At 46.0% G+C, this 22,579-nt stretch overlaps 1 protein-coding gene and 1 long non-coding RNA gene across 6 annotated transcripts in view; one reads left to right on the top strand and one right to left on the bottom strand.

Annotated features, from left to right (window-relative positions):
• Positions 1 to 8,049, bottom strand: part of LOC103788947 (uncharacterized) — a 29,560-nt gene extending 21,511 nt beyond the window's left edge. Inside the window, exon 1 of one of the 2 annotated variants that reach the window (XR_008477741.2) lies at positions 7,867 to 8,049. This is a non-coding gene — a long non-coding RNA (uncharacterized LOC103788947). Of the gene's footprint in view, positions 1 to 1,410; positions 1,488 to 7,866 lie in introns of those variants that run through there. The other variant, XR_013529304.1, reaches the window with a different exon arrangement.
• HJV (hemojuvelin BMP co-receptor) lies at positions 1,008 to 4,639 on the top strand. 4 transcript variants are annotated; one of them, XM_002759806.7, is made up of 4 exons: positions 1,008 to 1,169; positions 2,436 to 2,622; positions 3,009 to 3,556; positions 3,999 to 4,639. In XM_002759806.7, exons 2-4 carry the CDS (start codon positions 2,526 to 2,528, stop codon positions 4,620 to 4,622), a joined length of 1,269 nt encoding a protein of 422 aa, XP_002759852.3. In that variant the 5' UTR covers positions 1,008 to 1,169; positions 2,436 to 2,525; the 3' UTR covers positions 4,623 to 4,639. The 4 variants fall into 4 exon arrangements, with proteins under 4 accessions (XP_002759852.3, XP_017821673.3, XP_078211595.1 ...); XM_017966184.5 differs by having other exon boundaries at positions 2,418 to 2,622; XM_078355469.1 differs by lacking the exon at positions 2,436 to 2,622.
• Positions 8,050 to 22,579: the final 14,530 nt, after the last annotated feature.

The following is a 22,579-nucleotide window of genomic DNA, read 5'->3' as shown; positions in this document are numbered from 1 at the left end:
CACAAAAGTATGTTTCAGAGACTAGGCATGGTGGTTTACACGTGTAATCCCATCACTCTGGGAGGCCAAGACGGAAGGATTGATTGAGGCCAGGAGTTCAAGACCAGGCTGGTCAACATAGTGAGACAGACAGACACCATAGAAAGAGAGGAAGGAAGGAAAGAAGGAAGGGAGGAAGGGAGGGATAGAAGGAGGGAGGGAGGGAAACAGAAAGAAAATCTTTTTGAATCTTTTTCTGTTTCTCCAACTCTTTCTCCCCTTCTAAAAATTCTCTTTCCATTTTTTCTTCACCTCTTTGCCTTTGTTAGCCTTCTCTCCTAGCAACTCAGGAGCTTTTATTTCTGTGTGTATTGATGAGGGAGAGGGAAGAGGAATTGCTGTACAAACGGAAGTAATGAAAATGGAGTAGGTAGGAGGATAGACAGCTGCAACGATCTGAGCTAGATAGACTGAACAAGCCCTCATCCTAAGCAACTCACAGCTCCGATTTCTTCTCTGGACAGCTGGTTCTTTTTGTCCTCCTGAAATACTCTGCAAAGAAAGGGGAGAGGCTGTGAACTACCTCTGCTATGGATCTTATTTAAAGTCAGCTACCTCCTAGATACTATCTGTAGAAACTAAATGTAATATTCATCATATCAGGGATGAAGATGGTAAATGAAAGGTATCCATTTGCCCACTGTAATTTTTAAAGGCCAGGAGCTCATCATTATTGAGAATGCTGGAGGGCGGCCTGGAGTAGGCAGTGACTAGAGTCACACAAGCTGGAACCAGATATCCAACTTGTCTGTCATATTTTTCTCTTCCCTCCCCAGCTTGGCACCCAATACTCCATATTCCTTCTAATTCTCCTACCCTCCCCGCTCCCACACCCTACCCCCACCGACGTTCCTGGAATTTTGGACTTAGCTATTTTTAAAACCGGCAACTCAGTAGCCACCTCCCACCCTGCTCAGCTGTCCAGCACTCTGGCCAGCCATATAGTCCCCCTTCCCCCAACACCAAACCTTCTCTGGCTCCCTGACCTCAGTGAGACAGCAGCCGGCCTGGGGGACCTGGGGGAGACATGGAGAAAGAGACAGAGGATCCCCTGGCTGGAGCTGACCCACAGAGTAGGCAATCACGGCTGGAGAACTGGATAGCAGAGTAATGTTTGACCTCTAGAAACAGTAAGTCAAAATGAAATTGCAATTCCTTTAATAAGCTTTTATAGTGAAGTTAGACTGTTATAAAATTACAAACACCTACTCGGATGTCTCCTGTCCAAATGCTGGGATCTCTTCCTACCAAGGTGCCCAATCACCATTTCTCCTTCTGTCTCATTTCTTTCTGGCCTCTGGCCTCTAGCCATTTGAAGTGTAATTCTCTGTCTCTCCTCCGGCAGTCTTAGCCCTCTCTTTTGCTTATTACCTGAAGACTTCTGATGAAGTTTTAGGAGTTCCCCACACCCTCGATCCTGTAGTTTTCTTACCAGGGCCAAGAATGACCTCGGATGATGAGTCACTGACACACTTCTATCCTGTCCCCACTTAGCAATGCCCTTTGCATTGAGATTCCAAGGGTGGGGGCTGCTCCTTGTAAATGATTTCTCCCCACACTCTAGTCCCTCCATTCTATTCTCCCTCTTGCAGGACTCTCCCCTGAATCATATCCTAATGCACAGGACGGGGGAGTTAGGCAGGAGGGATTTAGCTCCTCCCTAACCCCTGTTCTCATGAAAAGACCCAGAACTTCAGAAGTTGAAAAGGAGAGATTAATAGAGAGGTTCTTCAGTGAAATTTGGGAAAATACAAGAACGGTTGACTTAGAAAAAACAAATATTAATTTGCATGTTTGCTTTGCATCCCATTATTCCATGAGGGGGGGATTAAAATTCCTGTGCTCTAGAGCTGATGAAAGAGATTGGTTCCTTTTCATTTGAATATTGACATTCTGGAGGGAATGGGTATGCCACCCTCACTCCTTCTTGTGTCCTTCTGACACAAAGAAGAAAAAGAAATGTATGGCTCCTGGAAGGCATCTCCTCCTAACGGAGAAGGACAAATAAGAAGTATATTTCTGAAGTATTTTCAGGTCCTGATTCGATTAGCGTACCCACTGGGATTACTGGCGTCCTATCTATCCCCATGATTCCTCCGTCTTTGACATAGCTGCTGTTTGGTATCTCAGGATGGAGCAACACAGTGGACTCTGCCCCCCTGAGTTCACCCAACCTTCCCTCCACCCCCGCCTGAGGCTGTTGCACAAGGGCCCTAAAAGTGGCCACAGGAACAGGGCAAAGAGGCTTAGCTGCCACACTTACAGTGTGAGGAGCCCCAATCTCCCAAATTCCAGTCTGCTCATCCTTTCTTTATCTCCCCAGATTCACCTCACATTGTCCTGACCAATCTTCAACTCTTCTCTCTCTCCATGTCCAGCCAAATTTCTTTTTTCAGTCACTTACAGGACTTCCGGTCAAAATTCACTAGGTAGGAGGGTCATCAGCTGGGAAGAACCGGGCGCCCGGGGAACCTGGCTGGATAGTTATGGGGGAGCCAGGCCAGTCCCCTAGTGCCGGGTCCCCACATGGCAGTCCCCCAGCTCTAAGCACTCTCACTCTCCTGCTGCTCCTCTGTGGACACGGTAAGGAAGGGCCAGGGAAGGGTTTGGGGAAATCTAGAGGGTAGGCTGCTATGTAGGGGTGGGCATGTGAGCATGAGTGAGTGAGGAGACGCGGGCGCTGAGAGTCCGATCACTCACCCTGCTCTCAAATAGGTATATTTTATGTCCCATTCAGTTTGGGGAAGGGCACTGGGGAAGCCCTTGGTCGACAGGCAGAAGAGATTCCCTTTTATTCCTACACATTTTTAGTAAGACAGCCGAGAGAACTAGGGATTTGGGGTTTGGGGGCTGGGGAAGGCCCTTAGTTGGGTTTTAGGAAGGCTGGAATTCCCTGATGAGATTTGGAAGAGTTATGATAGAGCAGAGGTCTGAGGACGGTCTCACAATCCTCTCCCTTCTGTCTTTAGCTCACTCTCAATGCAAGATCCTCCGCTGCAATGCTGAGTATGTATCGTCCACTCTGAGCCTTAGAGGTGGGGGTGCATCAGGAGGAGGAGGAGGAGGCCGGGGTGGAGGGGCGGCCTCTGGCGGCCTCTGTCGAGCCCTCCGCTCCTACGCGCTCTGCACGCGGCGCACCGCCCGCACCTGCCGCGGGGACCTCGCCTTCCACTCGGCGGTCCACGGCATCGAAGACCTGATGATCCAGCACAACTGCTCGCGCCAGGGCCCTACAGCCCCTCCCCCGCCCCGGGGCCCCGCCCTTCCAGGCGCCGGCTCCGGCCTCCCTGCCCCGGACCCCTGTGACTACGAAGGCCGGTTTTCCCGGCTGCATGGCCGTCCCCCGGGGTTCCTGCATTGTGCTTCCTTCGGGGACCCCCATGTGCGCAGCTTCCACCACCACTTTCACACATGCCGTGTCCAAGGAGCTTGGCCTCTACTGGATAACGACTTCCTCTTTGTCCAAGCCACCAGCTCCCCCGTGGCGCTGGGGGCCAACGCCACCGCCATCCGGAAGGTCAGGCACTCAATCTCCCTTCTGATCCACCTCCTGAGATTCTTCGAGGGGCACCACTTCCTCCCCATCCCCACTATTCCACAGCAGTGCTCCCTAGTTCCCTTTTCTTCCTCAACCACTCCCCCATCTTGAATCATTCCCTTCTACCAAATACTTGGAGCTGTAAATCATTTCCCCTTGATGGGAATTTCACTCAAATGCAGAAAACAGCTGGAGAGCGCATCGGAAGGGAAACTTTACCCTCTCCTAGGAAGTTGCCCAGATTAAGTAGAGAGAGAAGTTAAGTCGGGATGAGGCAATACTGGAACGTAAATAGGAGAAGGGATCAAGGACTGGGCCACAGTAGTCCTCACCTCTACCTGGATCAGACCCCTTACTGTGTGAGGTCTGACTGGGGGAGGATGCACTGAACCAAGTGAACCGTTTTCCCTCTTGCCCTCAGCTCACCATCATATTCAAGAACATGCAGGAATGCATTGATCAGAAGGTCTACCAGGCAGAGGTGGATAATCTTCCTGCAGCCTTTGAAGACGGTTCTGTCAATGGAGGTGACCGACCTGGGGGATCCAGTTTGTCGATTCAAACTGCTAACCCTGGGAACCACGTGGAGATCCAAGCTGCCTATATCGGCACAACTATAATCATTCGGCAGACAGCTGGGCAGCTCTCCTTCTCCATCAAGGTAGCAGAGGATGTGGCCAGGGCCTTCTCAGCTGAGCAGGACCTGCAGCTCTGTGTTGACGGGTGCCCTCCAAGTCAGCGACTCTCTCGATCAGAGCGCAATCGTCGGGGAGCTCTAACCATTGACACTGCCAGACGGCTGTGCAAGGAAGGGCTTCCAGTGGAAGACGCGTACTTCCATTCCTGTGTCTTTGATGTTTTAGTTTCTGGGGATCCCAGCTTTACCGTGGCAGCTCAGGCAGCGCTGGAGGACGCCCGAGCCTTCCTGCCAGACTTAGAGAAGCTGCATCTCTTCCCCTCAGATGCTGGGGTTCCGCTTTCCTCAGCCACCCTCCTACCCCCGCTCCTTTCCGGGCTCCTTGTTCTGTGGCTTTGCATTCAATAAAGAGGCCATCAGTCCTATTACTGGTTTGGAAATGATTTGGGGATAGAGACTGGCAGAGAAGACTGTAAAGCATCATTAAAGGAAGCAGGGTGCAGGAGACCCATGAAACAATGGTATCATACACTCAGATCAGGCTGCAGCCCAGGGTTGAAGTGATCACAGAGTAAGGATTCTGGGCAAGGTTTCTGCATTCCAGACCTCTGTGGGGCTCTTCACTAATTTTTTCAGCCCCATTTATAGTAAATAAATTGTTGTAAGCCATTTACTGCAGGTATCATCCTTATAAGCTTAGAGGTCAGGAAAGTTTTGATTCTCAGTAAAGATTTAAGGGCTGAGAGATTTCAGAGATAAGAGCTGAAAGCAGAGGACATGATCATTATCCACAAGAAACTCAAAAGAGAAATAATTAGGGAAAGAAGTCTGTTTGACGAATATATGTGGCTAAGGTATGCTCCGCTTTCTTGGTTCAGAAATGAGGCGGACGTTGTCTAGATCTTTGGCGAAGGGAGTCTCTGCTTTTGAAGAATGGCACAGGCAGGATGGAAGAGACCAGCCTGTCCCTACCCCCTAACTAATCTGTTATTAAAGCTACGAATTCTTCACATGGGCCTCTGTTGCCTGTGTTGAATCTCCTTGCAGATGCTTGAAATGGAATAAATGCAATGTGTTCACTCCACTGAATGAGGGCTTGGAAGTTATCAGATACTGTTTCTATCTCAGGGACTTCTCAGGCTATTGGAGAGACAGAACCAATTCACTTGAGAGAGTGATGAGTGTGTAATTATTCACTGAATCCTAGGTATGGTGCATTCAGATGGGAAGATGGTAGATGAGAACTAAAGTATAAGAATAATAAAAGGTGACAGAGAAGATGGAACCTTCCAGGCAACGAAAACCATCTGGAGTTAGGCGTAGACTCATGATTCTTTGAGGAAACGAGCAAAACTCAAACAGTAGACGAGGAGTAATGGGACAGAAGGTTAGATGCGCAGAGGCCAGATTATGAAGTACCTTAAAAAGGGGGCAAGGGGCTTAAATTTGGTTAATAGCTAACACTTGTTGGAGCTTAAAATCTGCCAGGCGATGTTTTCAATGCTTTGTTGTTGCTGTTGGTGTTTGAGACGGAGTCTCACTCTGACACCCAGGTTGGGGTGCAATGGTGTAGTCTCAGCTCACTGCAACCTCTGCCTCTCAGGTTCAAGTGATTCTCCAGCCTCAGCCTTCCGAGTAGCTAGGACTACAGGTGCCTGCCACCACACCTGGTTAATTTTTGTATTTTATTTATTTATTTTTTTAGACGGAGTTTTGCTCTTGTTACCCAGGCTGGAGTGCAATGGCGCAATCTCAGCTCACCGCCACCTCCGCCCCCTGGGTTCAGGCAATTCTCCTGCCTCAGCCTCCTGAGTAGCTGGGATTACAGGCGTGAGCCACCATGCCCAGCCTGTCTTAAGCACTTTTAAAATACCGCTTACATTCTCACACCTCTCTAAGGAAGGTGTTATTGTTCTCCCATAGAGGGAAACTTGCCTTCAGTCACATAGTTAACAAATGGCAGAGCCGGAAACTGAACCTATGCCGTTTGGATCCAGAAACTCAATTTTTAATCACTACACTATATTGTCAAGGAAGCAGAGAGCCATTAAAAATTCTGGTTGTGGAGCTGGTAAAGATTCTCAAAGGGGAGCTGTGGTGGTGGACATCACCAAAAAAGCCACTCTGAGGCTGGGCACAGTGGCTGACACCTGTAATCCCAGCACTTTGGGAGGCCAAGGTGGGCAGATCACTTGAGGCCAGGAGTTTGAGACCATGAGCCTGGGCAACATGGCAAGACCCCATCTCTACTAAAAATACAAGAAATTAGCCAGGCATGATGGTGCATGCCTATAATCCTGTAACCCTGGCTACTCAGGAGGCAGAGACGTGAGAATCAATTACTTGAACCCAGGCTGGGAGACAGAGGTTATAGTGAGCTGAGACCATGCCACTGCACTCCAGCCTGAGCAACAAAGTGAGACTGTCAAAAAAAAATAAATGTAAAAGCTGCTGTCTTCTCATATAAAGCCAAAAAGAGGAAGTTGGAAAAGGAGGGAAAGCCTAAGGTTGAAGGAATCTAGTTTATAGAAGAAAGACTGAGAAGACATGCTGTTCTAGGTGAGGGTGCTCTAAAGCAACAATGCCGCTCTGGGGCTGGGCATGGCGGCTCAGGCCTGAAATTCCAGCACTTCGGGAGGCCGAGGCGAGCGGATCATGACGTCAGGAGTTCAAAGACCAGCCTGGCCAACATGATGAAGCCCCGTCTCTACCAAAGATACAAAAACTTAGCCAGGTGTGGTGGTGGACGGCGGTAATCCTATCCATTCAGGAGGCTGAGGCAGGAGAATAGCTTGAACCCAGCAGGTGGAGGATGCAGTGAGCCAATATTGCACCATTGCACTCCAGCCTGGGTGACAGGGCGAGACTCCGTCTCAAAAAAAAGAAAAAAAAATGCTGCTCTGAACAAAGTTTGCATTTAATATCTTACCCCTGTTTCCGTTCTCAACCTCCCCCATCGGATACTCCATAACCGAGGGCCTGCCGTCTCTGCCCCAGTCATGTACTCACCAGTATCTTCCACCTGTCCTCCTAGTCCCACCCACCTGAAAATACTCCCCTGAAGAAATATTACAGTAGGACCCTTTGTATCTACTAATTCTGCATCCGCAGATTCAATCAATCATGTATTGAAAATATTTGGGAAAAAAATAACAACACAACAATAAAAAATACAAATACAAATACAGTATAATAACTTTTTATGCCGGGCGCAGTGGCTCACACCTGTAATCCCAGTACTTTGGGAGGCCAAGGCAGGTGGATCACCTGAGATCAGGAGTTGGAGACCAGCCTGGCCAACATAGTGAAAACCCAACTCTACAAAAAATACAAAAAACATTAGCTGGGCGCAGTGGCGCGCACCTGTAGTCCCAAGTACTCGGGAGGCTGAGGCAGGAGAATCACTTGAACCTAGGAGGCAGAGGTTACCGTGAGCTGAGATCCAGCCAGTGCCTGGGCAACAGAGTGAGACTCTGTCTCAAAAAAAGAAAAAGTATAGGGAAGGATGTACACAGGTTATACGTAAATACTATATACTATGCCATCTTATATAAGGGACTTGAGCATCGTCAGATTTTGGTATGTGAGGGTGTAGCTGGTCCTAGAACCAATCCCCTTTGGATACCAAGGGACAACTTTGGCCAGTACTTACCAGGCAAGGTGTCCTATCTAGTCTGCCATTTCAAGCTTCTCCTGCAATTCTTATCCTCGATTCTGTCCTCTCCACCTCTTCTAAGAACCACAGCCATTCTGCCATTCCCTCCGAGCACTGTTTCTATGCTTTCCTAAGGAATCTTTAGCCAATGGAGAAAATAGTGTGTTCCGATGGAAAAAACTGGAAGAGACATATCGAGGCATCTCTTACGTCACAGAAAATATACGTACTGTAACTCAAAATATCCTTTTAAAGAAACATTCTTTGTATTGGTTCTCATAACTCAAAAGAGTAACTTTATCTCTCAGCTGTGGGAATTTCAAGTCAATTGAGAAGAATTCCACAGCCAACTGGTAAGTGAAATTCTTTGATGACACCTGTCATGTAACACTCTCCCTTCGCCCAGACTTAGTACTAGCCTTATTACTTTTTCTCTTTTTTTGAGGTAAGTTTTGCTTTGTTGCCCAGGGCTAGAGCACGGAGGCATGATCTCGGCTCCCTGCAGCCTCCACCTCCCAGGTTCAAGTGATTCTCTTGCCTCAGCCTCCCGAATAGCTGGGATTACAGGTGCCCACCACCATGCCTGACTAATTTCTGTATTTTTGGTAGAGATGGGATTTCACCATGCTGACCAGTCTGGTCTTGAACTCCCGGCCTCAAGTGATCTGCCCGCCTCAACCTCCCAAAGTGCTGGGATTATAGGCATGCGCCACCGTGCCTAGCAAAACTAGCCCTATTATTAATGGAGTATTTTTAAATTGGTAGCTTAAAATAAACATATGAAAAGATGCTCAACATCATTAGTCATTGGGTAAATACAAATCAAATTAAAACAATGAAAAAAATACTACACACCCATTAGAATGGTTAAAATGAAAAAGACTGATTCATCAAATACCGAATGTTGGGAAGTTTTCATATGCTGTTGGTGGGAATGTAAAATGGTACAACTGCTTTGTAAAACCGTTTGGCAGTTCGATAAAAGGTAAGTGTTCATTAATATGTTCATTAAAAGCTAAAATACACATATATAAATATATATGTCCATGATATAAATATATACATGCTCACATTATGTATATAATATATATAACACATTATATATCTAATATATTGTGTGTATATATATTATAGATGTTTATATATATATACACCCGTGTATATATGTTATATATTTATGTATATTATATATATGTCAAAACCCATGAAATGACAGACCTTAAATATGTACAATTTATCATATGTAAAGTACATTTCAATAAAGCTGTAGGTTGTTTTGATGGGTAGCACGTCTTTCTTTCCTTGGTGGATCAGACAAAAGGCTTAAGACTATCATAGCATGACAAGGAAGATGACAACAGAGACTTTCCTCCTTCTAGGAAACATACAAAAGAAGAGGATACAGAGCAAAGGAACGAGAATATTTAGTGATTTCATATTCGCTTTCCTAGCACCAGGACCACATTCCTTCCTCCAGAATGTCATTCTGAAAGTTGGAGACCACAGAAAGATTTTCCAGTTAAGAACATCAACCCTGTGACCCCATAATTCTGTCTTTCCACTTCACCAAGAGTCAGCAGGTGGTGCTAGTGACTAAAAAGTGCCTTGGCAGACAATGAGGCAAGTTTCCAGGAAAAGAAAAATTAATGTCTAAGATTATCTGACATGCTGACCATTTGAGAGAAAATATGAATAGGCATTCGCCAGAACTGACATTTAGGAAATGAACTGAAGATACGTACACAGTAAACAAAGTAAAATTTTAAGTAAATTATAATTGAACAATAAACAAAGCGTTGTTCAAGACATGAAACAATCAATATATACTTGGTTCCTCAATGGATATCATTTACACAGTAATACTATTACTGCAAACACTTCATTGATTCAGCCAGAACTATGCTATAACTTCCTACTGGGAGGAGGAGGTAAGGGGCAAGGAAAGGTGGGGATACAGCATGATGTAAGAGTTAAAATTGCAATTACCATAACCAGAGAGAGTAGATAAGTCTAGCATTTCTTTTTTTATTTTTTGAAACAGAGTCTCACACTGTCACCCAGGCTGGAGTGCAGTGGTGCAATCTCGGCTCACTGCAACCTCTGCCTCCAAGGTTCAAGCAATTCTCCTGCCTCAGCCTCCTGAGTAGCTGGAACTACAGGCATGCACTACCACACCCAGCTAAATTTTGTATTTTTAGTAGAGACAGGTTTCACTACGTTGGCCAGGCTGGTCTCAAACTCCTAACCTCAAGGAATCTGCCCACCGAGGCCTCCCCCCTCAAAAAGAAAAATACACACACGCACACACACACGTATATAATGTTAGCAAATATATAGTGTGAAAAGGAGATCAATGGTTGCATAAGAGATGAGCAGAGAGAAGGAAGAATGTCTTACATGAAGTAGGCCAGGCACAGTGGCTCACACCTATAATCCCAGCACTTTAGGAGACTGAGATGGGTGGATCGCCTGAGGCCAGGAGTACCAGACCAGCCCAGCCAACGTGGGGAAACCCCATCTCTATTAAATAACAATTAGCCAGGCATGGTGGTATGTCCCTGTAGTTCCAGCTACTCAGGAGGTTGAGGCAGGAAAATCACTTGAACCCGGGGGGATGGAGGATGCAGCAAGCCAAGATCCCAAGATTGCACCACTGCACTCCAGCCTGGGCAACAGAGCAAGAGTCTGTCTCAAAAAAAAAAAAAAAAAAAAAAAAAAAAAGTAAAGTAAAGAAAAGAAAAGAAATATGAAATACATACCAGACCGAAAAAAAAAAAAAAGCTAAAAGAGGCAGGGTGCAGTGGCTCATGCCTGCAATCCTAGACGTGGATTTAAGAGGCCTAGAAAGGTTGATTGCTTCAGTCCAGGAGTTCAAGACTAACCTGAGCAACATAGCAAAACCCGGTCTCTACAAAAAATATAAAAATTAGCTGGGTGTGGTGGTGGGTGCCTGTAGTCCCAGATACTTGGGAGGCTAAGTCAGGAGGATCACCTGAGCCTGGAAAATCGAGGCTGCAGTGAGCCATGATCGTGCCACTACACTCTGGCCTGGGCGATAAAGTGAGATCCTGTCTCAAAAAAAGGGTGGGATGGGCCAGGTGCGGTGGTTCACACCTGTAATCCTAGCACTTTAGGAGGCTAAGTGGGGACGGATCACTTGGGCCAGGAGTTCAAGAACGGCCTGGCCAACATGGTAAAACCTCATCTCTACTAAAAATACAAAAATTAGGCTGGGGTGGTGGTGTGGACCTGTAATACCAGATATTTGGGAGGCTGAGGCGGGAGAATTGCTTGAAGCCAGGAGGTGGAGGTTGCAGTGAGCTGAGATTGCCCCACTGCACTCTAGCCTGAGTGACAGAGTGAGACCCTGTCTCAAAAAAAAAAAAAAAAAAAAGAAAGAAAGAAAAAGGGGCTTGGGCTTGAAGACTGCTGGTTTTTGTGAAATCATTTAATATGTGATTTTTAACTACATGATGTTACATTACATTGATTAAAAAGAGGAACACTTCTGACGAAACGAAGTGGTTCATAGCTATAATCCCAGTGTTTTGGGATGCCAAGGCGGGTGGATCACAACCAGCCTGGCCAACATAGCAAAACCCTGTCTCTACTAAAAATACAAAAATTAGCCAGGCGTGGTGGCTGACGCCTGTAATCCCAGCTACTTGAGAGGCTGAAGCAGGAAAATCACTTGAACAGGGGAGACAGAGGTTGCAGTGAGCCGAGATCGTGCCTCTGCACTCCAGCCTCAGCAACAAAGGGAGACTTTGAAAAAGAAAAAGAAAAAAGGGGCCAGGCGCGGTAGCTCACGCCTGTAATCCCAGCACTTTGGGAGGCCGAAGCGGGTGGATCATGACGTCAAGAGATCAAGACCATCCTGGTCAACATGGTGAAACCCCATCTCTACTAAAAATACAAAAAATCAGCTGGGCACAGTGTTACGTGCCTGTAATCCCAATTACTCAGGAGGCTGAGGCAGGAGAATTGCCTGAACCTGGGAGGCGGAGGTTGCAGTGAGCCGAGATCACGCCATTGCACTCCAGCCTGGGTAACAAGAGCGAAACACCGTCTCAAAAAAAAAAAAAAAAAAAAAGAGCATTTCCACCTTGGCCTGAGCTTCTTCCCCTTAACTTCTTCATTTGTGGCCATCTCAGCCACTTCTCAGATCAACCCAACAGCTCCCTCCCCACTCTACTCCACTCTCTGTACTTCATGGCAAGTTCCTTCCCACATTTCTTCTCAAGGAAACAGAGATAATAGCCATGGTGCCCAGTAATTACCGTTCTGAAATCAGTGCCAGGAAACCATACCAGCACTAAGGAAGGGGAAAGAGGCAGTAAACTAGGAAATAAAAGGCCTTCCTCAATTTTTCTGTGTACTCCCAAACCAAATTACTAATCATTTTTCCAACAATTAACAGAAGAAGTAAGCTACATATGTTTCCTGAGATAAAAGTTGTATAAATGGTGGGTGGACTTTGAGAAACTGAAAACGAAACCAGGAAGGAGAACTAGATTCTAGCTCCAGTACAGGGCTATTGTGGAATCATTCATTGCTATTGGGTCAAAGAACCAATTTTTTTTTTTTGAGACAGGGTCTTACTTTGTCACCCAGGCTGGAGTGCAGTGGCTCAGTCTCAGCTCACTGCAGCCTTGACCTCCTAGGCTCAAGCAGTCCTCCTGCCTCAGCCTCCTAAGTAGCTAGGACTACTGGTACGAGCCACCACGCCCTTCTAATGTTTTTGTTTTTGTAATTTGGGTTTTTGCCATATTGCCCAGGCTGATCTCAAACTCCTGGGCTCAAGGAATCCACCTACATTGGCCTCCCAAAGTGCTAGGATTATAGGCATGAGCTACCACGCCCGGCACAGAACCAATATTTTTAATATTAAGGGTTTCACATAGTCTTTGATATAACACTTCTACCTTTGAGAGACTAAGTCATATTTTCAAAAAAAGTAGGCTGGCTGGGAGCAGTGTCTCATGCCTGTAATCCCAGTACTTGGGAGGCGAAGGTAGGAGGACTGCTTGAGCCCAGGAGTTTGAGACCAGCCTGGGCAACAGGGTGAGACACCGTCTCTACAAAAAAATTAAAAAACAGCCGGATGTGGTGGCACAACCCTGTAGTCCCAACTACTTGGGAGGCTGAAGTGGGAGGATCACTTGAGCCCAGGAGGTCGAGGCTGCAGTGAGCTATGATCGCACAACTGCACTCCGGCCTGGATGACAGACGAGACCACGTCTCAATAAAATAATTAAAAATAATTAAACACCAGGTGCAGTGGCCCATGCCTGTAATCCCAGTACTTTGGGAGGCTGAGGCGGGCTGACAGCTTGAGCTCGAGAGTTCAAGACCAGCCTGGCAATATGGCAAAACCCCTTCTCTGCAGAAAATACAAAAAAAAAAATTAGCTGGGTATGGTGGCACATGCCTATAATCTCAGCAACTCAGGAGGCAGGAGAATTGCTTGAATCCAGAGGCCAAGGTGGCAGTGAGCCATCACACTCCAGCCTGGGCAACAAGAACAAAACTCCATCTCAAAAAATAATAATGATAATAATAATATGAATTTATTTTTTCAAAAGTCATTGATGGATCTAGAAGAATAAATGTTTTTTAAAAATTTTCTTAGAGGCCAGGTTCAGTGGCTCACACCTGTAATCTCAGCACTTTGGGAGGCCGAGGTGGGTGGATTTACCTGAGGTCAGGAGTTCAAGACCAGTCTGACCAACATGGTGAAACCCCATCTCAAAAAAAAAAAAATTCTTAGAAAACAAATTTCGTAGAAAAGAACGTATTATTAATTGTCAGTCTGGATAAAAAAAAAACCAGAAAACTGTTTTAATGTATAGTTTCTTCCCTTCAGTTAAGAACACCAAATTTCCTTCATCTGTTCCTTCTCATGATCAGGAATCAACTTTGCCACTCAGGGGAGTGATCTGGGTTGTTACTGCTCTTGGAAAAGCTCTTGTTTGAGACAATTCTTGGACTCAGAATTTTGATAGTATATTAAACTGCCCACTGGGTGGCAGAGCTGAGTCAATTGTATTTCTGAATTGTGTAAGAAAGAATTTCTCAGAAAAGGGGAAGTTGGGTTAAGCACACAATGTCCCGTCTCCCTCATAAACAACAATGCAGTCCAATTTTCTTCTCACAGAAAAACAAACCATCACCTCTCGCCTCCTTACCATCCCTGCTCTGATACATTCTTGGGCCACAGGCTGTGAGGAAGGACAAATAGGATACAGTTTAGCATAAGAAATTTTGGTTGAGGTGTCAAGTCTAACAGCAATAAGAACTAATACTAGGATCTGAATTAGTGGTATATTCTACCTAGAGACATACCCAAATCTATCAAATATAGATATATGTTTTTTGTTTTTTTTTTTTTGAGATGGCAGTTCAAGCCAGCCTCCCACCTCAGCCTCCTGAGTAGCTGGGACTACAGGCGTGCACAATCACACTTGGCTAATTTTTTGTATTTTTAGTAGAGAAGGGGTTTCCCCATGTTGCCCAGGCTGGTCTTGAGCTTGTGAGCTCAAGTGATCCACCTGCCTCAGCCTCCCAAAATGCTGGGATTACAGGCATGAGCCACTGCACCCAGCCTCAATTTACTCAACCTCCCAAGTAGCTGGAATTACGGGAACCCACCACCATGCCCAGCTAATTTTTGTATTTTTAGTAGAGATGGGGTTTCACCTTGTTGGCCAGGCTGGTCTCAGACTCCTCACTTCAGGTGATTCACCCGCCTCAGCCTCCCAAAGTGCTGGGATTACAGGCACAAGCCACGGCGCCCAACCAAGAAAGTTTTAATAGAGGAAAAATTATTTGGCTGTCTACAGAGGAGTAGGTCAAATTTCAAACAGCAGAGATGGGGAAGGACAGGCATTCCAGGTACGAGGAAAAATGCAAGCAGAGACACAAAGAGAAGGCTATACTAAGGGAACACTGAGTACTCAATTTTGGCTGAAGTACAGGGTACATCTATGAGGAAGCAGTGGGAAATGAAACGAGAAGTTTGGTTTAGGACGTTTCGTGAAGGCTTTAAATGCCAGGTTGAAGCATTTCAAAGTGATTCAGTAGGCAATAATTTTGCAGTGTTATAGGAACGCACAGGAACTCGATTTTGTGAGATTAATTTAGTGATATTGTATAGATTACAGCAGGAAAATGAGTTAAAAGCTATGAAAGTAATCTAGGCAAAAGTAACAGGAACATGAGCCAAAACGGTGGCAGTAAAATAAGAGAGAGATAGAGGCCAGAAACTCTGGAAAGGCGGCTTCTACAGAATTTCGCAGTTGACCGGATGTGGGGCATGACGGAGGGGAAGGAATTAAAGGCAATCCCTGGATTTTAGGCCTTTATAACTAGGGGAATGAATACTAGTTCCATTCAAACAAACAAGGGTTCTGGGTGCCATGGCTCATACCTATAATACTAGGACTTTGGGAGGCCAAGATAGAACGATCACTTGAGTCCAGGATTTTGAGACCAGTCTGGGCAACAAAATGAGATCCCATCTCTACCAAAAATTAAACAATTAGCTGGGCATGGTGGCACATGCCTGTGGTCCTAGCTACTTGACAGACTGAGGCAGGAGGATCCCTGGAGCCCATGAGTTCAAGGTTGCAGTACTCTATGATTCCACCCCTGCACTCTCAACTGTGTGACAGAGCAAGGCCTTGTCTCAAAAAGAAAGAAAGAAAAATAAAGAAAAGAAATGGGTTTGAACACCAGGGACAGATTATGAATTCATTGCTAGACAAGCCGAATTTGAGATACCACCTGGAACTCTGGAGACAGGCTAAAGGGATGTACAGACTTAAAGTCATTTACACAGAGTGATGTACACATGGTCAAACTGAGAAGCAGAACTTAAAGAAAGAAAAGGAGAGGGCCAAGGAGAAGCCCTTAAAAAGAGTTTTCAGGGCGTAGGAAAAAAAAAGAATGGTTAGCAAAGGAGAAAAGGATGAAGTCCAAAGTCAAGACAAGTGTTACAACTTTTAAAAGACAGTAGTTTTCAAATTACATAGAAGTCAAAAAGGATAAAGCCTGTAAAGACTACTCTTACAGAGTGGTTGGGTGCTGTGGCTCACGCCTGTAATCCCAGGACTTTGGGAGACCGAGGCAGACTGATCGCCTGAGGTTGGGAGTCGAGACCAGCCTAGCCAGTATGGTGAAATCCTGTCTCTACTGAAAATAGAAAAATTAGACGGGCATGATAGCAGGTGCCTGTCATCCCAGCTACTTGGGAAGCTGAGGCAGGAGAATTGCTTGAACCCGGAGGCAGAGGTTGCAGTGAGCCAAGATCCTGCCTGAGTGACCGAGCTAGACTCCATTTGGACAGGCCAAGGCAGGACAGGGATGGGGAGGGAAGGAAAGAAAAACTACTCTGATTTCCTCTAGAGACCTTAAGGAAAATTGTTTCAGAGACCAGAAGGCAAACTACAAAGGGACAAGTTCAGTCCACAGAGAAAGCTGATACAGGTTATTCTCTTAAGAAATTTGACAGTAAAAGAAGAACACTGGGCAGGTTTGGTGGTTCTTGCTTGTAATCCCAGCACTTTGGGAAGCCAACGTGGGTGGATCACTTGAGGCCAGGAGTTTGAGACCAGCCTGGCCAACAGGGTGAAATCCCATCGCTACCAATATTACAAAAATTAGGCATGATGGCAGGCACCTGTAATTCCAGCTACTCAGGAGGCTAAGGCAGGAGAATTGCTTGAACCTGGGAGGCGGACACTACAGTGAGCCAAGATCTTACTACTGCTCTCCAGCATGGGTGACAGAGTGAGACTATCTCAAAAAAAAAAAGAAGAAGAAGAAAGAAGAAAGAAGAAGGAGGAGGAGGAGGAGGAGGAGGAGAACAAGAAGGTGATAGCATGAGAAGGGAAGTAAAATTTTCTTTACCATGCATAAAGGCAACTTTAAGAACTATGACCCAGAACTGCACTGGCTCACACCTGTATTCCCAGCACTTTGGGAGGCTGAGGTGTGCGGATCACTTAAGGTCAGGAGTTCAAGACCAGCCTGGTCAGTGTCTGTAATCCCAGCTACTCTGGAGGCAGAGGCAGGAGAATCATTTGAACCCAGGAGGCAGAGGTTGCAGTGACCCGAGATTGTGTCATTGCACTCCAGCCTGGGAGACAGAGTGAGACTCTATATTAAAAAAATAAGTAAGGCCAGGTGAGGTGGCTCAAACCTGTAATCCCCGCATTTTGGGAGGCCAAGATGGGTGAATCACCTGAGGTCAGGAGTTCAAGATCAGCCTGGCCAACACAGTGAAACCCCATCTCTACTAAAAATACCAAAAAATGTAGCTAGGCACAGTGGCTGTAATCCCAGCTACTAGGGAGGCTGAGGCAGGAGAATCACTTAAGCCTGGTACGTAGAGGTTGCAGTAGCCAACATCGCGCCACTGCACTATAGCCTCAGAGACTTTGTCTCAAAAATAAGTAAATAAAGTTAATTTTAAAAAAAAAGAAGAAGAAGGCTGGCACAGTGGCTCACGCCTGCAATCCCAACACTTTGGGAGGCCAAGGCGAGCAGATCACTTGAGACCAGGAGTTCGAGACCAGCCTGGCCAACAGGGTGAAATTCCGTCTCTACTAAAAATACAAAAATTAGCTGGGCACGGTGGTGAGCACCTGTAATACCAGCTCCTTGAGAGGCTGAGGTGGGAGAATCGTCTGAACCTGGGAGGTGGAGGTTGCAGTGAGCCAAGCCGAAATTGTGCCACTGCTCTCCAGAATGGGTGACAGAGGGAGACTCAGCCTTAAAAAACAAACAAAAAGAACTATGTTTAGGAAGTTACTGTAAGGGCCTTCAGAAAAGAAAAAAAGAAAACTATCTTAAATGAGCCTACAACACCTCTGAACAAAGTTAATTCAGCCCCTCTCCCATCTTGCCATGAACTTGGGCAATACTGAGATCTCTATCCTTTGCTTATCATGGTAGAAAAATGGATCTCGTAAACACAAAATGTGGACTTCCAGCTGAGATATTTTTAAAAGTTAAAACTAAATTAAAAAACCATGGGTTTGGTGGCTCATGTCTATAATCCCAGCACTTTGAGAGGCTAAGGTGGGTGAATCACTTGAGCCCAGGAGTTCCAGACCAGCCTCAGCAACATGGCAAGACTCCATCTCTAACAAAATATTAAAAAATTAGCCCTGCATGTGCCTGTAGTCCCAGCTACTCAGGAGGCCAAGGTGGAAGGATCACCTCAGCCTGGGAGCTTGAGGCTACAGTGAGACATGATCCTGCCACTGCACTCCAGCCTGGTGACAGAGTAAGACCCTGTCTCAAAAAAAAAAAAAAAAAAAAAAATTAGCCGGGTATGGTGTGCATACCTCGTAGTTTCAGCTCCTGATCTATAGTTGTGCCACTGCACTCCAGTCTGAGCAACAGAAAAATAAACAAATAGATAATAAAGAGATTCCTGGGTGTGGAGCGTGGCTCCACAGATACCAGCTTATGTCCCCGGGCAAGCCACTTACACAAAATAAGAACTAGTTTTTTAAAAAAATAAAAGGCTGCTAGAGCCCCCTTTACCTCTGACATTCTCTGAGTCTTGGCCCAAATCCTTTGTAAGACTGTTGTAAGAATGAAACAGGACACTGTGCGCCAAAGCACGGAGAGGCACGACAACATAGCAGAGTGCATACTTCAGGCAAACCCGGGTTCAAGACCTTGCTCTACTTACAAAATCCATGGCCTCAGGCAAATTACTTCACTTCTGAGCCTGACCGAACCAACACTGAGTCATAAGATTACTGTGAGAATTAAATGAAACAATCTAACCTCAAACGCTTTCTAGACCAACATGAGAGATGACCTTATAAATATCACTGACATAATTATATAAAGGACTTGGTTCATTATAGGTGCTCAATCAGTGGCAATTACTTCAAAAGTCACTTGGAACTCTAACATGCTATACAATTTTTTTATTTTTTGAGATGGAGTTTTGCTCTTGTTGCCCAGGCCGGAGTGCAATAGCACAATCTCAGCTCACCGCAACCTTGGCCTCCCAGGTTCAAGCGGTTCTACGGCCTCAGCCTCCTGAATAGCTGGGATTACAGTCATGTGCCACCACACCCGGCTAATTTTGTATTGTTCGTAGACACGGGGTTTCTCCATGTTGGTCAGACTGGTCTCAAACTCCCAACCTCAGGTGATCCGCTCACCTCGGCCTCCCAATGTGCTGGGATTACAGGCGTGAGCCACTGCGCCCGGCCCAATTTTTTTTTTTTAATAGAGATGGGGTCTCACTACAATGCCTAGGGTGGTCTTGTATTCCTGGTCTCAAGTGATCCTCAAGTGATCCTCCCATTTCAGCCGCCCAAAGTACTGGGATTACAGGCATGAGCCACCACACCTGGCCTACAATTGTTAATTGATTCTTATTTATCTATGACTTGGGAGGCTGAGATAGGCAGGCTGTTTGAGCAGGAGTTTGAGACCAGCCTGGCTAACATGGCAAAACCCCATTTCTTCTAAAAATACAAAAATTACCTAGGCATGGTAGAGCGCACCTGTAGTCCCAGCTACTCGGGAGACTGAGGTGGGAGGATCGCTGGAGCCTGGGATGCAGAGGTTTCAGTGAGCCAAGTGCCGCTGCATTCCAACCTGAATGACAGAGCGAGACCCTGTCTTGAGAAAAAAAAAAGGGGGGGAAATGGGTAAGGGTAAAAGGGAAGTTTGCAGACCGAAGGTGACAGTGAAGAAAAGGACCGAGAAAGGGCTTTGTTTTGCATTAAGAACTAGGAGTGTTCAAGTTCTAGATGTTTGTCAGGCCACAGGTTGAACAAAAGAGAAATGCAAAGTGTTTTGTCTCTGACTGGCAACCAAGTGCTGGCTTCATTCTATCACCTGCAGTGAGGCAAACAACAAGAATCACCACCTGGTTTCCTACTGGCACTAGGACTGAAGACAGTAAAGGAGGGGCAGACAAAGATGATCTAACTTGCAAAACTCTTGAACTGTGCCCTACTTTTCTGTTCCTCCTTGGCCCACCCCTTTTCCCAAACCTCACATGTTTTTATACCCTGATTTCAGGACAAGAGTTTACAAAACTTCTTTCTTCTTACACGCAGGAACTGGGAAAGGAGAATCAGGGGGCAGATTTTTATCAAAATACCAGGTTACAAGGTGAAAGGTTGTAAACAACTGTGTCCAGGAGGGCTGCACTGCAGAAGGCGCTTTGGCTCCCTGCCTGGTAGGCAGCAGCTGCTGCCAGAGCTAAATAACTTTTTGGCATTTAAAGGAACCTGGCATAGCACGGAGCAAAGTAGTCTGTACTGAGCTCGGCAAAATGGGAAGATATGCGGAAACGAGAGCCCGAGAGGGAAACAGAATGAGAGAACTGTCATAGGATTTTTAAAAACTCAACAATTCAGTACTTTACAGATGTGCCCAAATAAAAATCAATGCTCCCTTTTCTCTAAGATGTCCTGTGTGACCACCACCCTGATCCATGACTAGCCATCTTTCCTATCCCCTCAAATTTTATGTAGTTAAGATTGAACAATATTGATTCATATATTTCTTTGTCAGCATTTTGATGTTTTATATTTATGTATACTTTCACACCCATCAAACTAAGCATTTTCCCAGTAGCCAGAATTTTGAATTTTTTTTTCCTTTTTTTGAGATGCAGTTTCCCTCTTGTTGCCATGGCTGGAGTGCAATGGCGCAATCTCAGCTCATCACAACCTCTGCCTCCTGGATTCAAGTGATTCTCCTGCCTCAGCCTCCCAAGTAACTGAGATTACAGGCACGTGCCACCAAGCCCAGCTAATTTTTGTATTTTTAGTAGAGACAGGGTTTCTCCATGTTGGTCAGGCTGGTTTCGAACTCTTGACGTCAGGGGATCCACCCGCCTCGGCCTCCCAAAGTGATGAGATTACAGGTATGAGACACCGTGCCCGGCCAATTTTGAACTTTTAAAATTACTTCAGGTAGAGTCCTACCTCCTCTGCACTCAGTAACTCAATCAATATTGTTAACCAACTGAAAACACCTCAAGCCTCGTTGCTTAACTTTCTAGAACAGGGTGCCGCCTCAAACTCACCCTAAGAATCAACATGTTCCTGGGGTTTCATGCATGTGTGTGCGTGTTTCCCAAGAGACTCATGATGCTTATTCTTGAGCTTGCTTAATATTGGTGTTGAGTTGTAACTTGTGAGCCTTAGGGTGTCAATCCAGCTAGTCTGAGGAAGGAAGAAGGCTCCTTAACAGCAATGAATAGATTTCTTTTTTTGCTGATTCTGTAGGGTTTCAGTATACTTGAATGCTTCTTAGTCACTTCCTCATCTTAATCTTGGGACATTATCTTCCTCTTTTCAGCACAAAGAATGAAATAATAATCCTGATACCCCAGCACAGAGATGGGAAGGGTTCTATGAACCAAAGAAAAGTGGAAAGAATCCCTGAACCTCTGCATACAAGTTTTTCTTATTACATTTAAATATAAGTTCTCAGTACTCAGCTCCTAAAGCTTCTCACGGCCAGCAGGGAAAAATCCATCTGACAGCTAGCCAAACGAAACCAACAAAGAATGAGAACGCAGGGTAGGGTCCCTTCTGGCTTGAATTTATAGTGCTCTGGTGATGGATCTTCCTTCTCTTTCCCTTCTTACTGATTCCTAAGCCATTTAGGGAAAAAAAACAACTTGGAAATCATTTCTAAAAATTGTTCCTTCACACAATTTGTGTGGTCATCTCTCCGCTGAAAATTTGGATATAAACAAGAGGACTTTCTTGCTTTTAACCAGATTTATGGATGTACATTTGATTCAGTGAGTTGGGAGAAGGGATGGAGACAAGAAAGAGTGAACATAACTTTGGAAGAAAGTGAAAAAGAGTGAAGCATCCTTCTTTCCCCCCTTTTTCTTTTCCTCCAGAAGCAGGGAGTGGGAGATAATCAGCGCCTGGGCACACCTCACTAAAGAGGTAATGAGGTAAACGGGGAATACAGACGAAGTGTTCCCCAGCTTTGCAGGTAGAAATTGAACAGATGACGGGATAAAGCAACAGGATGTAAACACGCCCGTCCTATTTCCGTTCCAGAGAACAGAGAGAACAGAAAGAGGGTACAAGGGGGTGACGAACAGCACAGGCACGCAGCCCCAGCCCTCCCCCCAAGGGGCTGGAAGGGACATCAGTCCCACAGGTCCAATGAGGCCTGAAAGTTCTCCTTTCCTTCAGAGGTGGTGGTGTTTTTTATATTTAACAGGGATGCGGGGCAAGAGAAGGACAAAAGAGCTGTTGCTGGACAGTAACACCAACCCGCTCCACAGCCCCAAACCTAAGCGTGTTCTTGGAACCATGGAATTGTTTCTCACAGACTTGCTATTTATGAGTCAGGAATAAACAGCAGGCTCTAAAGAAATTTCACTGACCAAGACTAGGCATGAAATTCCCTCAAGCACGTATTCCTTTTACCTCCTAACACCGCTCCCAGACCAGAAACGTCCACACCCGCCCTCCGATCGCCCGTCGCCCTGGCTAGGTTTTAGGGTCAGTGGGAGCCTCCTTCCAGTGGGCTCCAGGGAAGACGCTCCGCAGCCCCCTCCTTTCCCTCCTCCCTCTCCTTCCCCCCCTCCTCCCGCTGCTACGGAGCATAACAACCATTTACCCCGCCAGGAGCACACCGTGTCCACGCGCCTCAGTGATCTCACTGATTGGTCGGGCTCCTGGTAAACAGG

Source organism: Callithrix jacchus, chromosome 18, assembly GCF_049354715.1.
Source record: "Callithrix jacchus isolate 240 chromosome 18, calJac240_pri, whole genome shotgun sequence".
Classification (NCBI taxonomy): Eukaryota; Metazoa; Chordata; class Mammalia; order Primates; family Cebidae; genus Callithrix; species Callithrix jacchus.
This window is presented reverse-complemented; position numbering and strand designations above follow the sequence as displayed.

What these genes read in the sequence shown, in the direction of transcription:
- HJV (XM_002759806.7), top strand. Translation starts at nt 2,526, where the DNA reads ATGGGGGAGCCAGGCCAGTCCCCTAGTGCCGGGTCCCCACATGGCAGT. An exon ending in GCTGCTCCTCTGTGGACACG is followed by an intron (nt 2,623 to 3,008) that starts GTAAGGAAGGGC and finishes TTCTGTCTTTAG; the next exon opens with CTCACTCTCAATGCAAGATC. An exon ending in ACGCCACCGCCATCCGGAAG is followed by an intron (nt 3,557 to 3,998) that starts GTCAGGCACTCA and finishes TCTTGCCCTCAG; the next exon opens with CTCACCATCATATTCAAGAA.